General features: G+C 52.1%; 2 protein-coding genes and 1 long non-coding RNA gene across 6 annotated transcripts in view; 2 read left to right on the top strand and 1 right to left on the bottom strand.

Annotated features, from left to right (window-relative positions):
* Window positions 1-1,387: 1,387 nt before the first annotated feature.
* LOC147646795 (uncharacterized) overlaps window positions 1,388-21,305 on the bottom strand; it is a 213,066-nt gene continuing 193,148 nt past the window's right edge. Inside the window, exon 3 of the mRNA XM_086872855.1 lies at window positions 1,388-2,361. Within this exon, the coding sequence (XP_086728981.1) occupies window positions 1,476-2,361 (886 nt within the window). The 3' untranslated portion in view covers window positions 1,388-1,475. The remainder of the gene's footprint in view (window positions 2,362-21,305) is intronic.
* Window positions 7,030-13,779, top strand: LOC147646798 (uncharacterized). 4 transcript variants are annotated; one of them, XM_086872864.1, is made up of 13 exons: window positions 7,030-7,356; window positions 7,642-7,784; window positions 7,873-7,944; window positions 8,033-8,098; window positions 8,550-8,657; window positions 9,287-9,358; window positions 9,447-9,518; window positions 9,606-9,704; window positions 10,156-10,263; window positions 10,549-10,620; window positions 11,244-11,321; window positions 12,362-12,527; window positions 13,057-13,779. In XM_086872864.1, the coding sequence occupies exons 4-13, from the start codon at window positions 8,071-8,073 to the stop codon at window positions 13,253-13,255; spliced, it is 1,002 nt and encodes a 333-aa protein (XP_086728990.1). In that variant the 5' UTR covers window positions 7,030-7,356; window positions 7,642-7,784; window positions 7,873-7,944; window positions 8,033-8,070; the 3' UTR covers window positions 13,256-13,779. The 4 variants fall into 4 exon arrangements, with proteins under 4 accessions (XP_086728990.1, XP_086728987.1, XP_086728988.1 ...); XM_086872861.1 differs by having other exon boundaries at window positions 7,092-7,356; window positions 7,713-7,784; XM_086872862.1 differs by lacking the exon at window positions 9,447-9,518 and having other exon boundaries at window positions 7,119-7,356; window positions 7,713-7,784.
* Window positions 17,856-19,794, top strand: LOC147646797 (uncharacterized). Its single transcript, XR_015281784.1, has 2 exons — window positions 17,856-18,150; window positions 18,727-19,794. It is a non-coding gene; the product is annotated as an uncharacterized LOC147646797 (long non-coding RNA).

Raw genomic sequence — 21,305 nt, 5'->3', positions numbered from 1 at the left:
CTGTTAAAGCTATAGAGATGGACAATAATAGTATAAAAAGACTCCTTTAATTCATGATAAGAGTATTAGGAGGAATGAGATATTCAAAGTGTAACTTTTGAGCAGAAGAGAGACAGAGAGAGTGCTTGTGATACTGTGAGTTGCTGGAATTGAGTTAAGTGAAGATTTTGAAGCTTTGGGGGCAAAGAGAAAACTGTTTTCCAGGAAGGCTCACAGAGACAAATGAAGAAGACTTCTGCCTTTGAATAACTTATCCTTAAAAATAAGATTCCTAAACTCTGTGACCCATACACACCTTGGAGATGTGAAATGGGAGGAGAAGATCTAATGACAGATTTCCGGGCAGCTGGCATTAGAGAAATAGAAAACTATGATGAAAAATAGTTTTCTCGTGAGAAACTCCGTAAGCTAACAGAAAGAGACTTCTGTTTCTCTACAAAGACTGATGAAAGACTGTAGCAAGAATTAAGACTGTTTTTAACCACCAGAATCCTAAAGTTATTTTTCTCTATGTTGTCACGTGTACAGAGAAATAGTTAAGATGTAGAATATAAGGGGGTTTTCTGAAAGTTTATTCTGGTATTCTCATTCTTGTAGTTTGTTAATAAACTGTCTTTATTCCTTTTAAGTCTTAAGCCTGTTTTGCTCTTGTTTTAATCCATATCTCACAACAAAAAATAAGTAGTTTTTTAGTTACTGGTTTAAAACCACGACAACCTCTCAAATCCCTCAGCCTATGGGGAAAAGGAGAAGGGATGTACGGCCTGGAATTGGGGTAAAAGGGAGGCTGCGCCCTCCAAAAATTAGAGAGATCCCAGGGGAATGCCCCATGGCCTCTCCCTTTATTTGAAAAAATTGAAAGCACTCCTCTATTTCCTTTTTGCATATAAACCTCTGGTGTTTGTGGATTAATTTTTTCGGACACTAACAATTAATATGAAGTTCAAAACTACAAACCTAGGCAGTGCAGAATATGAAAAATATGAAAGCTAAAACTAAGGGCATCATAGCTGGAGGTGGGGGTGGAATTGAATAATTTTGGGGTGGGACTGATTAGCATTCAGAGGCACTGAGAGGTCTTGAGGTGACAGATTGAAGCCCCTCACCCCTTTGAGTGCCAAGAAATGGAGACAACTCCAAATACCCCACAACCCCTAAATACTCTCAAGTAGCTCCCTGATTCCCAGTTTCTCTTGAAGCACTAGTAAAATGTGAGGTTTTAGGTGCCATTGATTAATTAGATGCCATTAATTTGTTGATTTTTACCCCAATTTAGTCTGTTCCAAAGGGATGAAGATGAATCTAAAGATAATTAGAACAAAACCAAAATGACCACCAGCCCAGTGTCTTCCCAACACAGATTACAGGGAACATGGGCCATCAGGGCTCTGCCCAACGTGGGTCCACTGATGGGGGATGGAGTTGGAGCAGCGCACGAAGCTCTTCCTGCACTTGGAGCACTCGCAGGGCTTCCCTTAGTGGTGCCTCCGTTTGTGTCTGGTCAGTTGAGAGCTGTCTGAGAAGTTCTTCCCACACTGGGGACACTCATAGGGCCTCTCCCCGGTGTGGATGCGTTTGTGGGTACTGAGGCTGGAGCTCTGGCTGAACCCCTTCCCACATTCGTCACACTTATAAGGCCTCTCCCCAGTGTGGATGCGCCGGTGGGTGATGAGGTGGGAGTTTTGCTTGAAGCGCTCCCCACAGTCAGGGCAGCGGAATGGCCTCTCATCCGTGTGAATCTGCTGGTGCCTGAGGAACTGGAAGCTGGTCTGAAACCTCTTCCCACATTCTGGACACTTGTAGGGCCTCTCCCCAGTGTGGATCATCTGATGGATGGTCAGTTGGGAGCTCCGGCTGAAGCTCTTCCCACATTCCTCACATTCATAGGGACATTCCCCGGAGTGGGTCCTCTGGTGGCGGATCAGGTGGGACCTCCGGCTGAAGCTCTTCCCACATTCCCCACACTTGAAGGGTCTCTCCCCAGTGTGGATGCGCCGGTGAATGGTGAGGGTGGAGCTGTGCTTGAAGCCCTCCCCACAGTCAGGGCAGCGGAAGGGCCTCTCCTCTGTGTGAATCCTCTGGTGCACGAGGAGACTGGAGCTGATCCGAAAACTCTTCCCACACTCGGGACACTCGTAGGGCCTCTCCCCAGTGTGGCTGCGCTGGTGGATGATGAGTTTGGAGTTAAAGCTGAAGCCCTTCCCACATTTCCCACACTTGTAGGGCCATTCCCCAGTGTGGATCATCTGGTGGCAGATCAGGCTGTTGCTCTGGCTGAAGCTCTTCCCACACTCCAAGCACTTGTAGCGCTTCTGCCCTTTGTGAAGCTGCTCATGGACCACCAGCTCAGAGCCCCGGCTGGATCTCCAGCTGCCTTCCTGGCACAGGGTGGATCTTTCCTCCTCAGAGCACCCTGGGATAGGTTTGGAGCTTCTCCTCCTGTGGGATCTCTGGGGCTTTTCCTCCCCATTGGATTCCTGGAATGTGGAGCCGCTCAAGTCAGCCTCTTCCATGAGGTTTTGCTGTGAGGATTTGTCCTCCCTGGTCTCCATCCTCAGCTCCTTGTCTGGGGGAGGAAGGACAAGGAGAGGATGGGATTTGCCTCCGTGCCAGAGGGAAGGGGAAGGAGATCCCCCCAGTGCGTCCCCGGCAGGACGGCCTCGGCAACAGGGTTGTCCTGCAGCTGGGGGCCATGCTGGTCTGGGAGATGGAGCAGGAGAGAGAGGGAAAGGGGCACTGACTTCCTCCTCACCTGCCTGGGTGTCCCGAGGCATCTTCCTCTTCCTTGCAGCCTTCCTCTCCATCCAGCCAAGGTTTGGGAATGGGAAATCCTGGTTTGGGGAAATACAAGGGATGAGGACAATGAGTTTGCAGGTCCCTCTGCCCATGTTCATCTCTAGAAGTCACCGGACATCTGGGGTCCATAAAACCTCCAGAAAACAACAAGATTCAGCCTGAAAATGCCTCCCAGGAGTTCCCCATCTCTGGTCTCTCCTGTTTGGGGTTCAAGGGTTCCCCCCTGTCCCAGCTGCTGGGAGTCACGCTTGTACTGGAGATCACCTGTCTGCTCGGTCCCTGCCCTCCCCGGGCTGCTGAGAGTGCCAGGAATCCGAAAATTTCCTCCTGTTTCCATCTCCCCACTTAAGGATGGTGGGACCCCCCAGTGTCCCCCCAAGTAGGATTTTCCACTCAGCTTTGGAGTTCCACATTCTCCAAACATCCCCCCCCCAAATAAACCCAACCCAGGGACCCCCCCAGGATATCTGGGCAAAGCTCCCGCTCCCCAGTCACCTGTGGGATGGTGGGTGATGATCGCACAGGTGGGGGACTATAAATTCAGGGAGTGCTCAACCTTGTGGTTCCTTCTCCTTTCCCTGATCCTCATTTGTCCCTCTTCCTCCTCCTGCTCCTCTTTCATCCCTCCCCCTCCTCCCCCAGGAGCAGTGACACCCTCGGTGCCCCGTTCCCGAACCCCTCACAGCCCATGGCAGGAGCGGGGATGGAGCCGGGACAGGTCGGGATGGGCAGCGCGGGGCTCTCCGCTGCTCCCACACACTGGGGACGGGGGGAACCCGGCCTGAGGAAAAGAAGAGGGAAACTGGGAAAACTGGGGGCTGCAGATCCAACCTGGGGCTGGCTGGGGACCCTGGCTGGGGACTGCCAGCCCTTGGTGCTCCTCCGGGGAGATGCGGGAGGGGGGAACACAGAGAGGGCTGGGGGATCCCAGGAGTGGCAGCACTGGGAGGGACTGGTTTGTACTGGGATCATCCTGGCAGTGGCTGAGATTGCACTGGCTGTGTACTGACATCATCCTGGGATATCATACTGGGATCGTCCTGGCAGTGAGTAGGAGACTGCAGGGGGCAATTGAGATCAGGTTGTCAGGAACTGGGAACATGCCCTGCGCTCCCCAGAACCCCGGCATCGCCCCCCATATGTCCCATAAGTCTCCCCCAAAACCTCCAGGATCCCTGAGTGCCCCCTCAGCGCTCGTTCAGGACCCCCGAAAGCATCTCTGGATCCCTGAATGCTCCCGACCCCACAGATGCCCCTTCCAGACACGGCTGGGAATTCATCTCCCATCATCCCAGAACACAGTTCCGCGCCCAAACCTCCTGCCGTGCCCCAGGCCCCAAAGAGCCCAGTTACAGCTCCCCAGGTTCCCCCCAAGTGCTCACGAGCCGTATACATTCACCCCGAGGACCTGCAATCACAACTCGGACGGAAAATTTCTCTCCAAGTGTTTCCCTGCACCACCAAAAGCGCCTACCGAGCCACTTTCGGGACTACATCTCCCATCATGCTCCGCGGCGCCCATAGAGTGCTATTCCAGCCATAACTCCATCTCCCGTCATGCCCCACGCCCCACCGGAATCCACTGGAGATGCGCCTATAACTCCCGTGATGCTCCGCGGCCCCGTTAAACCGTATTATACCGGCACCTACAACTCCCATCATCCCCCGCGCCCCATGGAGCCCCGTTACAGCCCCCCAAGTGCCCGCCCGGACCCCGAAGGGCCCCCAGATTCTCCTCCCTGACCTCCAAGCGCCCCCCTGGACGCTCAAGTGCTCCCCCAGACCATGAATTGTCCCACAGAATCCCTAAGTGCCCACCTGGCTCCCCCAAGTGTCCTCCAGACCACCAAGTTCTCTCTAAATTCCCTCTCCAGACCCAAAACTGCCCCAAATGTTCCCCAGAAAAGTTTCCATGGACCCCAAAGTGGTCCCTTTTACCCTGTCTGAGAAAATTATTAAAAAATATGATCAAAGGACCAAAAATACGTGTAATTAGCATAAAGAGGGAGAAATAGTGATCAATAAATTGATGAAGGGAATTGTATTACTTTGAACCAAGGAATGATAAAGTTATTAGTTGCTAAAAATATATCAATTATTTTATATAAATATAAAAATTAGGTTCTAAAAATATAGAACAATATTATAATAAAAATAAAAATTTATTTTTATTAATTAATTAGATTTTAATGATAAAGAAAAATTATAAAGAGAAATGTTATCAATGTTTTGGGATGTCAGTCCCAGGTGGGCCATGTCAGACATGCTGAGGCTTGGGGTGAGGAGCAGGTTGTCCAAACAGGGGCAGCCTGCAAGGGATTCATTCTTCTCTGTGACCAGACTGCCTAAGGAGACATTCAGCATTAGGATTGTAAAGAGCAAATCCTGACCTCCTGATCAGTACAGAAAGATGTTTACAGTCTGAAGAGTAGAATGTTGTCACCATAAGGTGCCTTCTTTGTTAATATAGCTCATATTGTGTCACGTTTGTTAAATACCAATGTTGTTGTACCAGCCTTCTTTGTTAAAATATTGTTATAAATGAAATTAGAGTTTTGACAACTAGGTCCCTTGGCTTAATGGAAGTTTAATTAAAAATGAATACAATTTACTAATCTGAATAGTAATGTGGTATAAAAGAATACAGTTTTGTAAAATAATAGAGTTTAATAAAAAAATAAAATTTATATATAATCTACTAGTAATTAAGTATGATTAAAGCATAAGCAAAACCCACCAGGGTACGGAGGCTTCCCACCCTGCCTCACGTTCAAAACAAAGCACTTCAAGCTAAACTCATATACTGTATGCTTATACATATTCATTCATGTTTCCTGTAAGTTTCCTCCTATTGCAAATTTTTCTGACTTAACATCACTTTTCTTCACGGCACATGCCTCACTTGTTGCAATGGGGTCTTCAGTCTTCTTTTGGTGGTCTTTTGGTGAAGGCCTCTCTTCTTCCTCATTGTCCTTTGGATAACCTTACAGGTTTGCGTGTGCCTACTAAGCCTTGTGTTATGTTAGTCTACTAATTAGCCTTATGTTTACTAATCTTTAGGCCCAATGCCTAAATTTGTTCTAATTTTGATCCATCTCAAGGCCATTTTGGTCTTGAGACACCATTTATCTTCTAAACTACATCCTGTACCTCAATTTTGACATGTAACATCTGCAAAGGGGTACATCTGCTTTGTAACACTGATTTTTGATTGTTTCTGATAATAACTTTAATAACAGTTACAATTTAGTTAGCACGAACCAATTCCATTTATTACAACTGCAAATACCCCTTATGTCCCTTTTTATTGGTTTCCATGCTAACGGCCTTGCTTTCTTCCTTGCTATGGATAAACTTGTATTTTCTCAATTTCTTTTTTTGCTACCTCAATTGTTTGGCCTGCAGACCAGTTTCTAAGCCCATCCACATTAAGCTCTTAGTCTTCAGAGGGAAACTTTGAGCACAGTGAGAATCTCCCAGTGTGCAAGAGGGTCCCTGTGTGCCAGCTGCAGCTGGGGCCTCAGCCATCTCCTCTCTCAACAGGTTCCCCTCTGCAGCTTCACAGGAATGGCCAAACACCTCCCTCAGGGACACCTGCACCACACATTTCACATCTCCATGCCCATACGTGATGTCCCTGTCACAGCTGCATTACCAGCTTGCTGCTGTGCAGATGCTGCCACCACCCAAAGCAAGGCCCTGTGTCCCTGAAGGGACCCGCCCTGCTCTGTGGCCTGGACTGAAGGTGGGTCCCTCCTGCCAGGGCAGGGCCTGACACAGCTCTTCTGTTCCAATAAAGAGATGGAGCTGTCACCCCAGTGTCTGGCTGGTACCACCAGCAAAGCCCACACAGCACCAGCCCTGGCTGAGCTCCATGTCCAGGAGCAGGCAGGGCTGACCACGGTGTGGGCAGGCAGGAGCCAGGCAGGGGCTGCTGTGACCAGCGGCAGGGCCCCGAGGGGCTGGGGGAGTCTGTGTTGAGTGTCCCTGGGCTGAGGGCACATTTCCTTCAGTGGCATCACCTGGGCCTGGACCTCCTCCAGTGCCATGCCCAGGAAAAGAGGCAACCATCAAGAGCATCTCCTGGGACAGAACATGACCAGCAATGTCAGCAGGCAAAACCAAGGTTTTGTTTAGCAATGACCCTTTGATGAAGTCAAATATTTACAATCAGTCCCGTACAGTTTGGAGTACAGATGGGAGTACACTCGGGGGGTACAGCCAAGGCCATGAGGTCACAGCAGTCTCTGGGGTGACAGCAGGCTGAGGTGACAGCAGGCTCTGAGGTCACAGAGGTCCCAGAGCCCCGTGGTTGCACAGCACCACAAGGACCGAGCAGTCAGTCCTTGACCACGACTGTTGTGGCAGCAGCGGCGGCGGCAGCAGCGGTGCTGACATTGGGACAGCAGTGTCAGGACAGTGGTGGCAGCAAGAGCTGCAGGACTGGCAGTGGACAAGGCACCATGGCCTTTGCTCTGCACCTCTTCCTCCTGCTCCTCCTGGCAGTGGCCCTGCCTGACAGGGCTGCCCAGGCTGCTCCGTGGCGAGCAAGGCGAGCAGGTGAGCCCAGGGCCTGGCTTCCCTTTCCTGAGACAGCACTTCCTTCTCCCTGGGAAGCGTTGGGGATGGTTTTCCCCAGGGCTTCAGGGAGGGTTTCCTCTATGGATGGGAGAGAGTCCCCAGGGGCCCTGGGCTGGTCCCGCTGCCCCACCAGGGATGTTGCATGGGGCCTGCAAAGAGGGTGGAGAGTGTTCAGAGCCAGCCCAGAGCTCTCCAGGCCCCTCTGCAACTTTGGCCATGTCCACTGACATCTGGCTCCCACGGCCTTTCCCAACCCCCTTGCAGTGCCCAGTTCCCTAAGGCAGAAGGGGGTCCCAGCACACCATGGAATGGTTCTGATCTGTGCTCCCTTCTAGATGAGGGTGGTAGGAAGGCTTCTCCAGCAGCTTGGCTTCATGAAGATTTTCTGCCTCTGGAGCCCCATGCAGGTATGTTCTCACTGTCCCAACAAGAAATAATCATTGACAACCTGTCACGAACCAGGTGACAGAAGCTTCTGTGGCTGTTGAGTTACAGGTGTGTCTGCATCAAGGACATTTCAAGCTCCTTTTCTGGTTGCTGCACGCAAGCCCAGCTCCCATCACGGGGGTGAGTGGTGTGTCCTTGCAGATCCCACAGGCTTGAGCCCTGGTTCTGTGGGATCCATTCATCTGAAATGGAAATACTTTTTGTTAAGGTTCTCTGAGAGGGAGGAATAAACCCACAGAAGACAAGATGCTGAGTGAACTGGATAGACGCTATGGTGGGTCCATGTCCTTCAGCCTTCTCCTGAGACTCAGCAGCCGGGGGCTTTCTCTGCACATCTGGACATGCCGTGCCTGGCACAGTGGGAAGGGATCCATGGCAGCCTTGCTGCCCCGCTGCTGCTTTCTTGGCCTGCAGGGCTGTTTCCCAGCCTGGCCTGGCTACAGCTTCTCCCCAGCCTCTGCAGGAAGGCATTTGGCATCAGCTGACAGGGAGCCCAAACTGCAGCACAGGCCATGCAGAGCCAGAGATCCCTTGCAATTTCCCAGTCTTGGGGTAGATGTGGAATGGCAGCTCTTTGGAGGAGGGAAGGCCCTGGCCTGGCTCCGAAGTTTTGATGGCTTCCTGAACCTTATTCATGACTTGGACAAGTATTGCCTTTTGAAGATGCCACCTTCCTGTTGGGGAACAGCCCCACCTGATCCAGCTGTGGCTCTTCTTTTCTCCAGAGATGAACCCTAAGGCTGTGCTGAAGGCAGCGTTTCCCGGAGGAAGCAGTGGCTCATGGGCAGCCTCTGCTGCAGGAAGGGAGGCCATGCCAGGCACAGTCCCAGGAGGTAATTGCTGTGCCTCTGGGCCTGAGCCCTGCTGAGGCTTGAGCTGCCATCTCTGTTGCTTGGCTTTGTGAGCACAGTGCAGAGGAATTATCCTGAGCAGGCTCAGGGCACTCGGCTACTGAGCAGTTCTGCTGAAGTCCCTCCATGGGAGACACATCCCAAAACCTGGCAGCGGCTGCAAGGAATGCCCATGGTGGGGAAAGGGCTGAGGGGAGGGTAAAGCTCCAGTGTGCCCTGAGAGGGCCTGGCTCTGTCCCCTTGGGCTGGGGGAGCTGTCCCAGCTGAAGGACGGAGGGCAGGAGAGAGGGCAGGACGGAGGTAGGGATGTCTGTGGCACTGAATGCTGCAGTTTGGCCCAGGGCTTAATGGTTTCCTCTGTGGCAGGGAGAGCCCCTGGGCCCTGGGCTGGTGCCGCTGCCCCACCAGGGATATTGCACAGGGCCTGCAAAGAAGGTGGAGAGTGTCCAGAGCCAGCCCAGAGCTCCCCAGGCCCCTCTGCAGCTTTGGCCATGTCCACTGACATCTGGCTCCCTTGGCCATCCCCCGACCCCCTTGCAGTGCCCAGTTTCCTAATGCAGAAGGGGGTCCCAGCACACCATGGAATGGTTCTGATCTGTGCTCCCTTCCAGATGAGGGTGGTAGGAAGGCTCCTCCAGCAGCTTGGCTGCATGAAGATTTTAAGCCTCTGGAGCCCCATGCAGGTATGTTCTCACTGTCCCAACAAGAAATAATCATTGACAACCTGTCACAAACCAGGTGACAGAAGCTTCTGTGGCTGTTGAGTTACAGGTGTGTCTGCATCAAGGACATTTCAAGCTCCTTTTCTGGTTGCTGCACGCAAGCCCAGCTCCCATCACAGGGGTGAGTGGTGTGTCCCTGCTGATCCCACAGGCTGAGCCCTGGTTCTATGGGATCCATACATCTGAAATGGAAATACTTTCTGTTAAGGTTCTCCGAGAGGGAGGAACAAACCTACAGAGGATAGTAAGTCGCTGGAGACATCCAAACACATGGATAAGATGTTGAGTGAACTGGAGAGACGCCATAGTGAGTCCATGTCCCTCAGCCTTCTCCTGTGACTCAGCAGCCGGGGGCTTTCTCTGCACATCTGGACATGCTATGGCTGGCACAGCAGGAAGGCATCCATGTCAGCCTCGCTGTCCCACTGCTGCTTTCACGGCCTACAGGGCTGTTTCCCAGCCTGGCCTGGCTGCAGCTTCTCCCCAGTCCCTGCAGGAAGGCATTTGGCATCAGCTGACAGGGAGCCCAAACTGCAGCATGGGCCATGCACACCCTGAGATCCCTTGCAATTTCCTGGTCTTGGGCTAGATCAGGTGTAGGGGCTGTTTGGAGGAGGGAGGGCCCTGGCCAGCCCAAATAACCTGGCCTTTCTCCTGATCCTTAACCATGACTTTAACAAATATTGCCACTTGAACATGCCACCTCCTCAATGGGGAATGGTTCTATCTGATCGAGCTGTGGCTCTTCCTTCCTCCAGAGATGAACCCAAAGGCTGTGCTGAAGGTGCCATTTCCCGGAGGAAGCAGTGGCTCATGGGCAGCCTCTGCTGCAGGAAGGGAGGCCATGCCAGGCACAGTCCCAGGAGGTAATTGCTGTGCCTCTGGGCCTGAGCCCTGCTGAGGCTTGAGATGTAAATCTCTGCTCCTTGGCAGTGCCTGCCTTTCAGGGATTTTGCACAGAGCATGGAAAAGGTGTTGAGAATGTCCAGAGCCAGTCCAGAGCTTTCCTCAGGCCTCTCTGCAGCTTTGGCCATGTCCATTGACATCTGGCTCCCACGGCCTTACGTGACCTCCTTGCAGTGCCCAGTTCCCTAAGGCAGAAAGGGATCCCAGCACACCATGGAATGGTTCTGATCTGTTCTCCCTTCTAGACTGGGATCGTGACATGGAGCATCTGGAAGTGCTGGTAAATGGCGGTTTGAAGACCTTGCCAGATGCTGGAGGCAAGTTCTCAATGTCCCTTTCCGCACAGAACAATCCGTGTCAAGGTGGCAAAAGCTCACTCATGTGCCATTTCCCTCAAGAGTCTGAAGGTTGACGGATTCTGGAAACCTTGCCCTGCTCCCTTCTGGAGCCCTGAGTGATCCCACAGCATTGCTGTCAGTGGGAGGAAGGAGCATTTAGCTGTCAATCCTCTTCCTGTGTGTAATGCCAGTGTCTCCTTCCGTGTGCTCTGTACAGCCACGGAGAAGAGCAGAGAGGGAAGGGCTGGGCTCAGGGCTGTGCCCTGGGGCTCTGCCTTGTGTGGCTCCTTTCTGGCCCCAGGGAACCTGAGATGCTCCTGCTCCAGCTGCCAAGCCCTGGCCCTGCTTGAGGCTCAGTTCAGAGCTGCTGGCAGCTCCAGGGAGTCCTTTCTCCCCTGACTGCCGTGCAAGGGGCTCCTTCCATCCCACTGTGGGCCCACTGCAGGCACGTGGTCCCCCTGCCCTTGCTACTGAGTTGAAAGCAGAGATGAGGAAGTGCCTTGGAGGGCAGCAGTCACCTGGGTGTACTCACTGCCACTCCAGCCTGAAGAAGAATCTTCAGCAGTGTCACGGGAGTTGTTCTGTCCTGACTTTCTTTGCAGATGAACCTGATGATGAAGATGATCCGGATTCCCAATCCATATCAGTTACTGAGCCTGATGATGAGGAAGATTCTGAGGGTAGGTCAAGGCCTTTCCCCCTGGGAGAGCCGCCAGCTCAGAGCCCAAGGGTCGGCCACGGTGGCATCTCTGCAGGTGCCAGGACAGAGCCGTGCATGGTTGTGCCCTCACCCTGCGTGATCCTCTCACTGCTCCTGTGGCTCAGTGCTGCCTGTGCAGATCAGCAGACATGACTGAAGCTTCTGTGGCTGTTGAGTTATAGGTGTGTCTGCAGGGAGGACTTTCCCAGCTCCTGAGCTAAATTCTGCCAGCAAGCCCAGCTCCCATCGCTGGGGTGTGTGGTGCCTCCCTGCTGATCCCACAGGCTGACCACAGGTTCTGTGGGATCCATTCCTGAGAAATGCAAATACTTTATATAATGGTCCCCTGAGAAAGAAGGACAAACCTATAGGAGATACTAATGTAGCAATGGGGGAACTCAAATACCTGGACATAGTCCTGAATGATCTGGAGGGACGCCATGGTGGGTCCATGTCCCTCAGCCTCCTCCTGACACTCAGCAGCCAGGGGCTTTCTCTGCACATCTGGACACGCCCTGCCCGGTACAGCAGGAAGGGATCCATGGCAGCCTTGCTGCCCCACTGCTGCTTTCATGGCCTACAGGGCTGTTTCCCAGCCTGGCCTGGCTGCAGCTTCTCCCCAGCCTCTGCAGGAAAGCATTTGGCATCAGGTGACAGGGAACCCAAACTGCACCATGGGGCACGCACACCTTGAGATCCCCTGAAAATTTCCAGTCTCAGGCTAGTTCAGGTTTAGGGTCTGTTTGGAAGAGGGGTGGCCCTGGAGCATTTCCAAAACCGTGGGCATTTTCCTGATCCTTATCCATGTCTTTGACAAGTATTGCCTGGAGAAGACCAGCACAGCACAGAGAAATTGTGCCATTCGAGCTCAGGGGGTTGAGCAGTCTTGTGCCAAGGGGTGGCAAGGTGCCTGCAGGCCCCAGCTCTGGGGGAAACAGAGAACGTCCTGGCTGTATCCAGCGTGCTGCCAGCTCAGCAGTGGAGCACAGCAAAGGCTCACGCTGCCCATTGCTCCCACAGATGCAGCTGGCACCACAGCACATGCTCAGAAGATCTGGGAGAGCATGAGAAGAGTTTTCTACCAGGGAACAGATGGTTTGATTAAGTTAATGGCCATTGTGGCTGGTGGAGCAGTTTTCCTGATGATGTGCTGTGCCGGAATCTGGTATTGCTGGAAGGGAAAACGGTGAGTGTTTTGCGATCTCAGCCTCAAACAGCTTCTTGAAAGGCTGCTCATAGTCAGGAAACATTCCCAGTGAGGCTGCTGTGCACTTGTGGGTAGGCCTTGGTTGCCCAAATAACTCTGCTGAGAGTTCTGCTGCTGCCCAGGCCTTTCATTGGCCTCTTAATTGCTGGGCCTTGTCCTGGGGAGCCCGCTGGGGCTGCAGCCAGTGCTGGCTCCCACTGAGGCTGCCTGGCCAAGAGCAGCCCCAGGAGCAGTGGGCAGAGGCAAAGCAAGGTGGGCAGGAGAAAGAGCAGGGACGAGATTGCCCTTGAAAGGCAGAGGTGCTCTGGGGCCCGCTCCCGGCCAGGGACCCTGCCCAGAGCCATCCCCTGCTCGCTGGGGCCTTGAGGGGCAGCTGTCCAGCTGGGCCAAGCTGTGCCAGCAGCTCCAGCGGTGCTGGGGAGCCTTGGCCGCTCTGGGCCCTGCTGTTCAGGAGGGTCCCTGAGTGCCAGCAGTAGCTGGGGGCCTCAGCCACCTCCTCTCTCCACAGGAGCACCTCTGCAGCTTCAGAAGAGCAGCCAAAGATTCCAGTGTCTGAGAAGCTGACCTGTTATCCTCGCTCTCCACATCTCTCCCTATCTGCTGTGCTGCAGCTGCAACCCCGTCTTGAGGGCATCCCAAGACCCACACCTCCCAAGCGAGACCCTCTGCCCCTGAGCCCCCTGGCCCTGTTCCCTGGCCAGGACTGAAATTGGGCAGCCCCTGTCCACCAGAGTGTTGCTGCCTGTTAGTTTACCTTCATTAAGTATGTTTGTTCACCTTCATTGAGTTTAGAGTTGGTTTGCCCCAGTTACTCCCCACTATCCCGATATAGTTTGTTCCCAGTTGCCTGTCATTGTAAACCTCTCCCCTCTTTCCAGATTGTTCCCCATCCATCACTTTGGTCCTACCCCCAAGCCCTATCAATCTATGTACACCACACCTTTTGTTCTGGTTCCTTCCCTGCTCATCATCCCTTACTCGATGCCCTATTGGTTGTATAGCTATCCTACCTCCCCCAAGTCCCTACCATTGGATTTGTGTATTGTAACCCCTTCCCACAACACCTCCCCTGCTGCAATATTATTGGTTGTTGTATGAGCCGCCCACGGGCTTTAAAACCTGGCGCACAGAGGTGCCCAGGGGCTCGGCTCGGACTTTCTCCTCGAGATCCCAGCCCCGTCCCTCATCGCCTTCTCCCTGCACCTGCTGGAATAAACTTGTTCCTGGGAAATTGGAGGACTCCGAGCACTCTCTCTCCCTTTACTTCACCTCGTGTCTCCCTGCATACTATAGAGCCCAAGCCCAAAGGAGCTCTAGAGGTTCCAGGTCGAGCCACATAGTGCTCACCTGGTTCCCCACTCCTGCCGCCGACGCTTGGCACAAGCTAGCCGGGGTGTGAAGGGCCGAGCAGGCAGCGACACCAGAGCAGGGGTTGGCCCATGTTTTTTGTTCAAATAAAGAGATGGAGCTGTCACCCCAGTGTCTGGCTGGTACCACCAGCAAAGCCCACATGGCACCAGCCTTGGCTGAGCTCCATGTCCAGGAGCAGGCAGGGCTGACCATGGTGTGGGCAGGCAGGAGCCAGGCAGGGGCTGCCGTGACCAGCGGTGGGGCCCCGAGGCGCTGGGGGAACCCGTGCTGAGCATCCCTGGGCTGTGAGGGCACATTTCCTTCAGTGGCATCACCTGGGCCTGCACCTCATGAGGCACACAGGGCAAATTTGGGCTCTCTCCTAAGGTGTGCAGGGATTCCCCAGGAGGAGTGCAGTGGGGTTAAACTGAGAGGGTTTTTTACTCTTCTCAGCACAGCAAAGGGGACAGTCTTGGCCGAGGTTTTGCAGAGCTGGGAGGAAGCCTCTTGTGAGCCCTTGGGCCCGGCCTGTGGGCACAGCGGGCAGGTGGAGCCCATCCCTTGAGGCCAGTCCGGGCTGCTCGGGCCAGGCTGGGCCGGGTGAGCCGGGCCATTCTCTGGGGCACAGGAGGCACCCAGGGCTATAACTGGGGCCGTGGCTTTTCAGCTTGAAGGGAGGCTGGCTCTGTTGGTTCAGAGGGCACAGCTTAGATCCCAGTTACCTTTGTAGACCTGCTGGGGAAGTGTTGAGGGCAGAGAGTTCCAACCCTTCTCACTGGGAAGCTGGGCTGATGCTGTGGGGTTTTTTAATTTTTTGGCCTCTAAATTTGTGTCCTGGCAGAGGATTAAGTTTGCTTGCTCTCAGTAAGCCCCTTTGCTTCTTGGTGCTGTTGTAAATGAAATTAAAATCAGACAACAAGATCTATTGAGTTAACAGCAATTAAATAACAAGGGAAAAAATTATACAACTTAGTGAATTGAATACAAGGATGCAATATAATAAAATAATACTATTTAGTGGATTGAATAGAAATTTGGTATAAAAGGAAAACAATTCAGTAAAAGAGTACAATTTAGTGAATATCTTCATATATATATATATATGTGAATATAATTTGCTAGTAATTGAGTATGATTAAAGCATGAGCAAAACTGACTGGGATATGGGCAGGGCTTCTCACCCTGCCTCACGTACCAAAACAAAGCAATTCAAACTAAACTTATATACTGTATGCTTATACATATTCATTAATGTTCCCCTAAGTCTCTTCCTATTTTTGATTCTTTAATTTTACATCACTATTCTTCATGGTGCAAGCCTCACTTGTTGCTAGGGGGTCTTCAGTCTCCTTTCGATGGTATTTTGGATGAAGGCTTACGCTCATCCTCATTGTCCTCTGGATAACCTTACAGGTTTTGCATGGGTACTAAGTGTTATGTAAATAAGCATTGTGTTCCACTAATTAGTCTTACACTTCATAATCTTCAGGCCTATGCCTAAAGTTGTTCCAACTTTATCCATCTCAAGGTTGATTTCTTCTTGGGACACCACTTACCTCAAAACTACATCCTGTACCTTAATTTCAACACGTAACATCTGCAAAGGGGTACATCTGCCTTGTATCACCAATTCCCTTGATTGCTTCTAAGAATAACTTTCCAAATAGTTACAATTTAGTTAGCACAAATCATTTCCATTTATTACGCTCCCCAAATTCCACTCCCAACATCTCCCCCGCTTCCAGCTCAGGATGGTGCCCCAATGAGACCCCTCCCCAAATCCCACCCCCAAGACACCTCCCCATCGCTGGAAAATCCCCCAAATCTCACTCCAAAATTGGGAATCCTCCCTGAGACCCCTCCCCAAATTCAGGCCTCCCCAAAATGCCCCTCCTCACTGGGATTAGGACCTCTCCCCATCAATGGAAATTCCCCCAAAACACAAAAAATCCTCCCCAAATCCCCTTCCCAAAATCAGAACTCCACCAGGACCCCTGAATTTCCCCCCAAAACCACCAAATTTTCCCCCCCAAATCCCCAATTTTTTTCCCCAAATCCCAAATCCTCTCCCTAAAAACCCCAAAGTTCTCCCCAAAGTCCCAAACTTCCTCCCCAAACACCCAAATGTTAGAAAAAAAATCCTTAAATTCTTGCCCTAAAACCCCAAAATTCCCCCCAGGACCTTCAGAGTTTTGCCCCATAACCCCAAATTTCCCTCTGAACCCCCAAATTTCTCCAATTCCACCTCAAATCCTGGGAGAACTCCCCAAAAAACAGCAAGCCTTCCCAAAACCTCCACCAAAATTGCAACTCTCTCCCTAAAAATCGCCAAAAATCTGAGAACATAAATTTTTTCACGCCGCGGGTGGGGGGAGAAACACCAGAAATCTCAGGATTTTTCCCGTTTTTTTGGGGAGTGGGGTCTCCCTGTTTCCTGTCCCCCCAGGTGACCCCACCCCAAAATTCCTGCCCCTCGGCCCCCCAAATTAAGTGTAAATAAATAAAAAGATGAAAAAAGGAAAAAAAAAAAAGAGGGGGGGGGAAAGGTAAAAAAAAAAAAAAGCCAGAGAAAAAATTAAAAAAATATTTTCTCACCTCAGTTTGGGGGGAAGGGGATGGAGGAAATATTGGGGGAGGGGGTGAACCTCCAGAAAAAAAAAAATTGAGGGACCCCCCGTGTCCTGGGTTGATTATGATGTTAAATTGTATCCCCATTCGTCCACCTAACCCAGACACAGATTTTGTATTCTTAATATTCCATCTAAAAGTGAGTGGAAAAGAAGCACTGAGCCTGTTATCAGACTGTACTTGCTCCCCCCACATCGGGAGTTTTGACTACAGCACAGACAGACAACAAGACACAGATCGCCTTGGCTTTCCAACTAGCCGGAGCAGAGAGGTCTTCCTGGACTGTTTTCTTTCCCTTTTTCTGAAACGAATCGAACCTGCTCTGGACTGGGGAGTCGGGGGAGCACCGGGAGCTTGCACCCGTGGACTACCGAGAGCCCAGCTTGGGCAGCGGCATTTTCCAGCACCAGAGGGACTGATAACAGAGCGAACACCCACAGAAAGAGACCCTCTGAAGTTTGTCATCTCTTCTGAATGGCGAGAGGTTTTGTAATTTGATATCATTAATTTTTGTGCTGGGTAGAGCTGTGCCTGTGAAATAAACAGGATTTTTCCACTTCTCTCAGAGAAATCTCTTCCGAACCGGTTGAGGGGTGGGAGAAAAGGGCCACCTGGGTTTGCTTCCCGGGGGGAGCCCCATTGGAGGTTTTCTCCCAAATTTGCCCTAAACCAGGACAGCGTCCCTCGGCAGTTGGCTGCCTTTGGGGTGGAGCCCAGTGGCACGCGAGCGGCCTTTGGTGGCTGCTGTCGGCCGCCCGCTGGGTAGACCTGCTGTCGGCCGGCGGGCCGCCGTGTGACGCGTCGAGCGGCTCTCCCCTATCGGCCTGAGCGCCTCGCCGCCTTCGCGTCTCCCTGAGAGGGAAGGAGGGAACCCTCAGAAGCCGGCGGCGCTCCCTCCCGTGTCTGGGCCCGAGCAGATGGCGGCCCTGCTCCCGCCTCGGTTTCTGCCCGGCTGGCTCGGTCAGCGGGGCTGCCGTCCGCCTGCAGGTTTCGGTGGGGCCGGCCGGGGGCGAGCGGGAAGGAAGCCGCCGTCGGAGCGAAAGCCTCCGAGAGAGCGCCGGCGAGAAAGCTTCCTCGGAAAGGGAGGAGACCGAGCCTCAAGCCGCCGGCGGCCCCGTCGGCCCGCTCCTCAGCCCCCGCAGGCGTTGTCGCGGTGCCGAGCGGCCGGCCGCTTGAGGAGCCGCCTGGGCCGTGGGCGGGGAGGGGCCGACGGCGGCGGCCCGAACCCAAGCCGCAGGGGGGCGGGGAAAGCCCGGAAGGCGGTGCCAAGGCAGGGTGACGTCAGAGGGCGGGGCCGCCCGGCGAGCCCCCGGAGGCGGGCCCGTGGCCAAAGACCTGCGCGGAGCGCCGAAGAGCCGGCCTGTGCAAGCGGCCGCCCGCTCGCCGCCTCTGCCGGGGATTCGAGTCGAGTCAGGCCGGGGGCCGGCGGCTTCCAGCCGCGTCCCACCGCCCGCTTCCGCCTGCTTCCTTTTCCCCGCTGTCCGCCCCGAGGTGCCGCTTGCTGGCTGGTGCCGTGTCTGCTCCCCGCGGGGTGGGGACGCCCCGTTGCCGGCCTGTGCAAGCGGCCGCCCGCTCGCCGCCTCTGCCGGCGACTCGAGTCGAGTCACTATGACTCTTAACAGAGGTAAGTTTGCATTCCTAACTGGGCTTAGCCGCTGAAATCAGACCTCCTCGTGGTCCCGCTGGATACCCGCAAGGGTAACTAGCTGATTTCTGCCCCAGTGTGAGTGAGGTTGTGTTTTTCACTGCCTCCCTGCCTTTGGACTCGCCACCCAAAGTGCAGTTTCACGATTTTGCGTCGAAAAGTTATCGGCAGAAGCTCCTTAAAAGCTCCCTGTCTGAAACCGAGCCCGCGGTCAAGTTGGGCAAAGCTGACAGCGCTTGAGGGGGTGCTGTTAGTCAATATTCCCTCAATTGGACTTAGTTTTACTTTGAAACGGCACCACGGTAAAGGCTTTAAAGCTACTCCGTGTGTCCACGGCAACTCAAACTAATTTTAAAGACTGGCATATAAAATCGCCACAAAACCCAAATTTTAAACCCTCAGAATTGGAAAGGGAGGTTTGGAAAAGTTTAAAACTGGAGTTCTACAACTCGATGCATTGTGCCGAAGAATGTAATGCCCATTGTGTGGGGCGGGAGGGGCTGGAGGAATACCCTGATGTGTACTGTGATGATACAATGACTTGTTTATCTCTAGATGATAACGGGATTGATAAGAGCCAGGAAAAGACTGCCACACCCCCACCCACCCAGGAAGAAGCAGCCGTTTTATCAGAGCCAGAGGAAACCACTATTCAACCACCAAACAATGGGGAATCAGAAGACTGCCCTGTCATATCAGTTCCAGATGAGAATCCACCCTGCCCGTGCTGCGGTATTAAAACGAATAAAATGCCTGGATTAATTGAACATTTACTCAGAGCACATGGAATTAGAGAATGCAAATTTAAATGCACCAAATGTGATTTGGAAAATACAAATTTTCACAGCATTGCCTGCCACTATCCAAAATGCAAAGGTAAAATAAAAAAAACATCCCCAGGAAAATGGCCCTGCAATGTATGCCAGATGAGTTTTCAAACTAAAATTGGACTGGGACAACATAAAAGAATTGCACATCCAGCAGTCAGAAACCAGGAGAGGCTAGAAGCCATGAGACCAAAAGAAACATCAGCAAGAGGAGCCCACAAGAAATGCTGGAGTGAAGAGGAGGAAAATCTGCTAATCCAACTAATAAAACAATATGAGGGTAATAAAAACATTAATAAACTGATTGCTGAACACATCCCATCCAAAACTGCAAAACAAATCAGTGACAAGAGATGCTATCTGATGTTAAAACAACAAGCCTCAATTGGATTACAAACTAACAGAAAAACAGAAGAGCAGCCACAGGAAAAAATTCAAAAGCCATCAAAGCGTAAAGAAACCAAAATAAAGCAGTTGAAAAAACACTAGGAAGATATTATCCCATCAAAGATCAGTGATGGCACCTTCATTTTGTATCAGGAAGCCTTCCAAGAAATTCTCAAAAAGAAAAATAAGAATCCCACCCACACCATTAGTGAAATAACCAAAGACTGCATGAAGGTATTTAAAGAGATGCACAGCTGGGAAAAGAACACGGCCTCGTCCGTGGGGCTGTGCCTGGCTGTGCTGCTGGAGCTCCACAGGGACCTGATCTGCAAGGCATTCTCCATTTATTTCAAGACTGTTCTTTTATCATTTTTCTGTAGTGTATAAATAAAAGATGTGTTCTAATAAACAGACTGCAAGACTGTTCTTTTGCTGCCCAGGGTCTGCAGGGCATAGGGGAAGAGGGGGAAAAGGGTCTTTGTGCTCAGCAAGCTGCCCAGGTGTGCAGTGGTGCAGGGAAAATGGCCAGAAGCCCCTTGGCCTTTGGTGGTTCTGCTGAAGGCACAAGCCCTGTCCCAGCCTGGCAGTGCCGTCTGTGTCCTCCTGCCCATGTGGTGCTGGCTGGATTGCTGAGGGCTCCCAGGTGCATCTTGCTCCAACTCCATGAGCAGCCCCCAGGCTTGATTTGCCTTGTTCCTGACAGCCGGCTGCTCTGGTGCTTCCCTGGAGCTCCTAACTGGAGCAGGTTTATCTGAGGGGGGTGAGAATGGCAGGATGTGCCAGGACCAGAGCCCTGGGGTTTCCAAGGAAGAAACCATCAATCCCCTTTTCCAGGAGATCCCAACCCTCTGAATCACACCAGGGATAGAGAATAGCAGAATCGCTGGAGTGCTTAAGACCGGAATGCTGGGAAAAAACCTGATCTTTAATGAACCCCATTTCCTGATGGGAAATAATCCAGGATTTCAGTCCCTGGAACTGGAAAAAGAAGGAAATGTTTATTTGGGAGGTGCCATAGGTGCTCCTGGATGGGGGATTTCCCTAATCCATCCTTCCCTGATTGAGGAATGGAAGTTTGTGGGATGAGCCAGGATTAACAGACCCCTCCCTCAGGTGTGTGATCCAGGATTTTTCTGCTTTTTCCCAGCCCAGGTGAGCCATGTGCAGCATTCCAGAGGGATGGAGCTATCATGTTTGTAATCCATGATTTTCCCATTTTTTCCCCAGTTGTTCCCAGTCCAGATGAGCCATGTGCAGCCTTCCAAATGGATTGGTTCAAACCAGGAAGGATTTTATCCCCCATGGGAATAAACCTGGGCTCCAAAACAGTCCCAGAATGGCAAAATCACAATTTTAGCAGCTTTTTCCAGCTCCACATTGGAGGAACTCATGGATCTGCTGGATAATGGGTTCTCGTCCCAAATAATCTGCCTGTTTGTCTAGGAACACTCCGGTGATGGTGCTGATACAAGTTGTGCTGATTCAGTCTTCTGAGAGTTTTGGGGATTTTTTTGGGGGCGGGATTTCAGGTGTCTGAGACAGCGGGGAGTGAGGCAGGAGAGAATCCAGATCCAGAAAAATACCGGATAGTGCTGGGAATGGGGAAATCGCAGTAGAAACAAGCACAAAGGAACTGGGAAAAAAAGCATTTTTAAGAAGGGAAAAAAAGGATAACATTCCAACCAAATGCACTGGATGTGTATGGATGCTGAAAGCAGGCAGGGGGCACAGAGCCTGTGTGAAACTAAGTCACACAGGCTTCTCTCTCTGGCCTGGGAAAGCATAAGAAGGAATCCCAACAGTTCTTGGTAAAGGACACCAATTTGCAGGTGTTAGTCAAGGGCTGGTGTTCCACTTAAGCAATGAAGGTGATGTGTACCTTTAATGAGCAATGGGAGTTTTACCTCTCAGACCTTCTCG

The sequence above is a fragment of the Cyanistes caeruleus genome, unplaced genomic scaffold, assembly GCF_971803275.1.
Source record: "Cyanistes caeruleus unplaced genomic scaffold, bCyaCae1.hap1.1 HAP1_SCAFFOLD_78, whole genome shotgun sequence".
Classification (NCBI taxonomy): Eukaryota; Metazoa; Chordata; class Aves; order Passeriformes; family Paridae; genus Cyanistes; species Cyanistes caeruleus.
This window is presented reverse-complemented; position numbering and strand designations above follow the sequence as displayed.

Excerpts from the sequence above, each read along its gene's own strand:
- LOC147646798 (XM_086872861.1), top strand. The coding sequence starts at position 7,260 with ATGGCCTTTGCTCTGCACCTCTTCCTCCTGCTCCTCCTGGCAGTGGCC. Across the intron at positions 9,519-9,605 it reads GCCCAGCTCCCATCACAGGG|GTTCTCCGAGAGGGAGGAAC; the intron begins GTGAGTGGTGTG and ends CTTTCTGTTAAG. Across the intron at positions 9,705-10,155 it reads TGAACTGGAGAGACGCCATA|AGATGAACCCAAAGGCTGTG; the intron begins GTGAGTCCATGT and ends TCCTTCCTCCAG.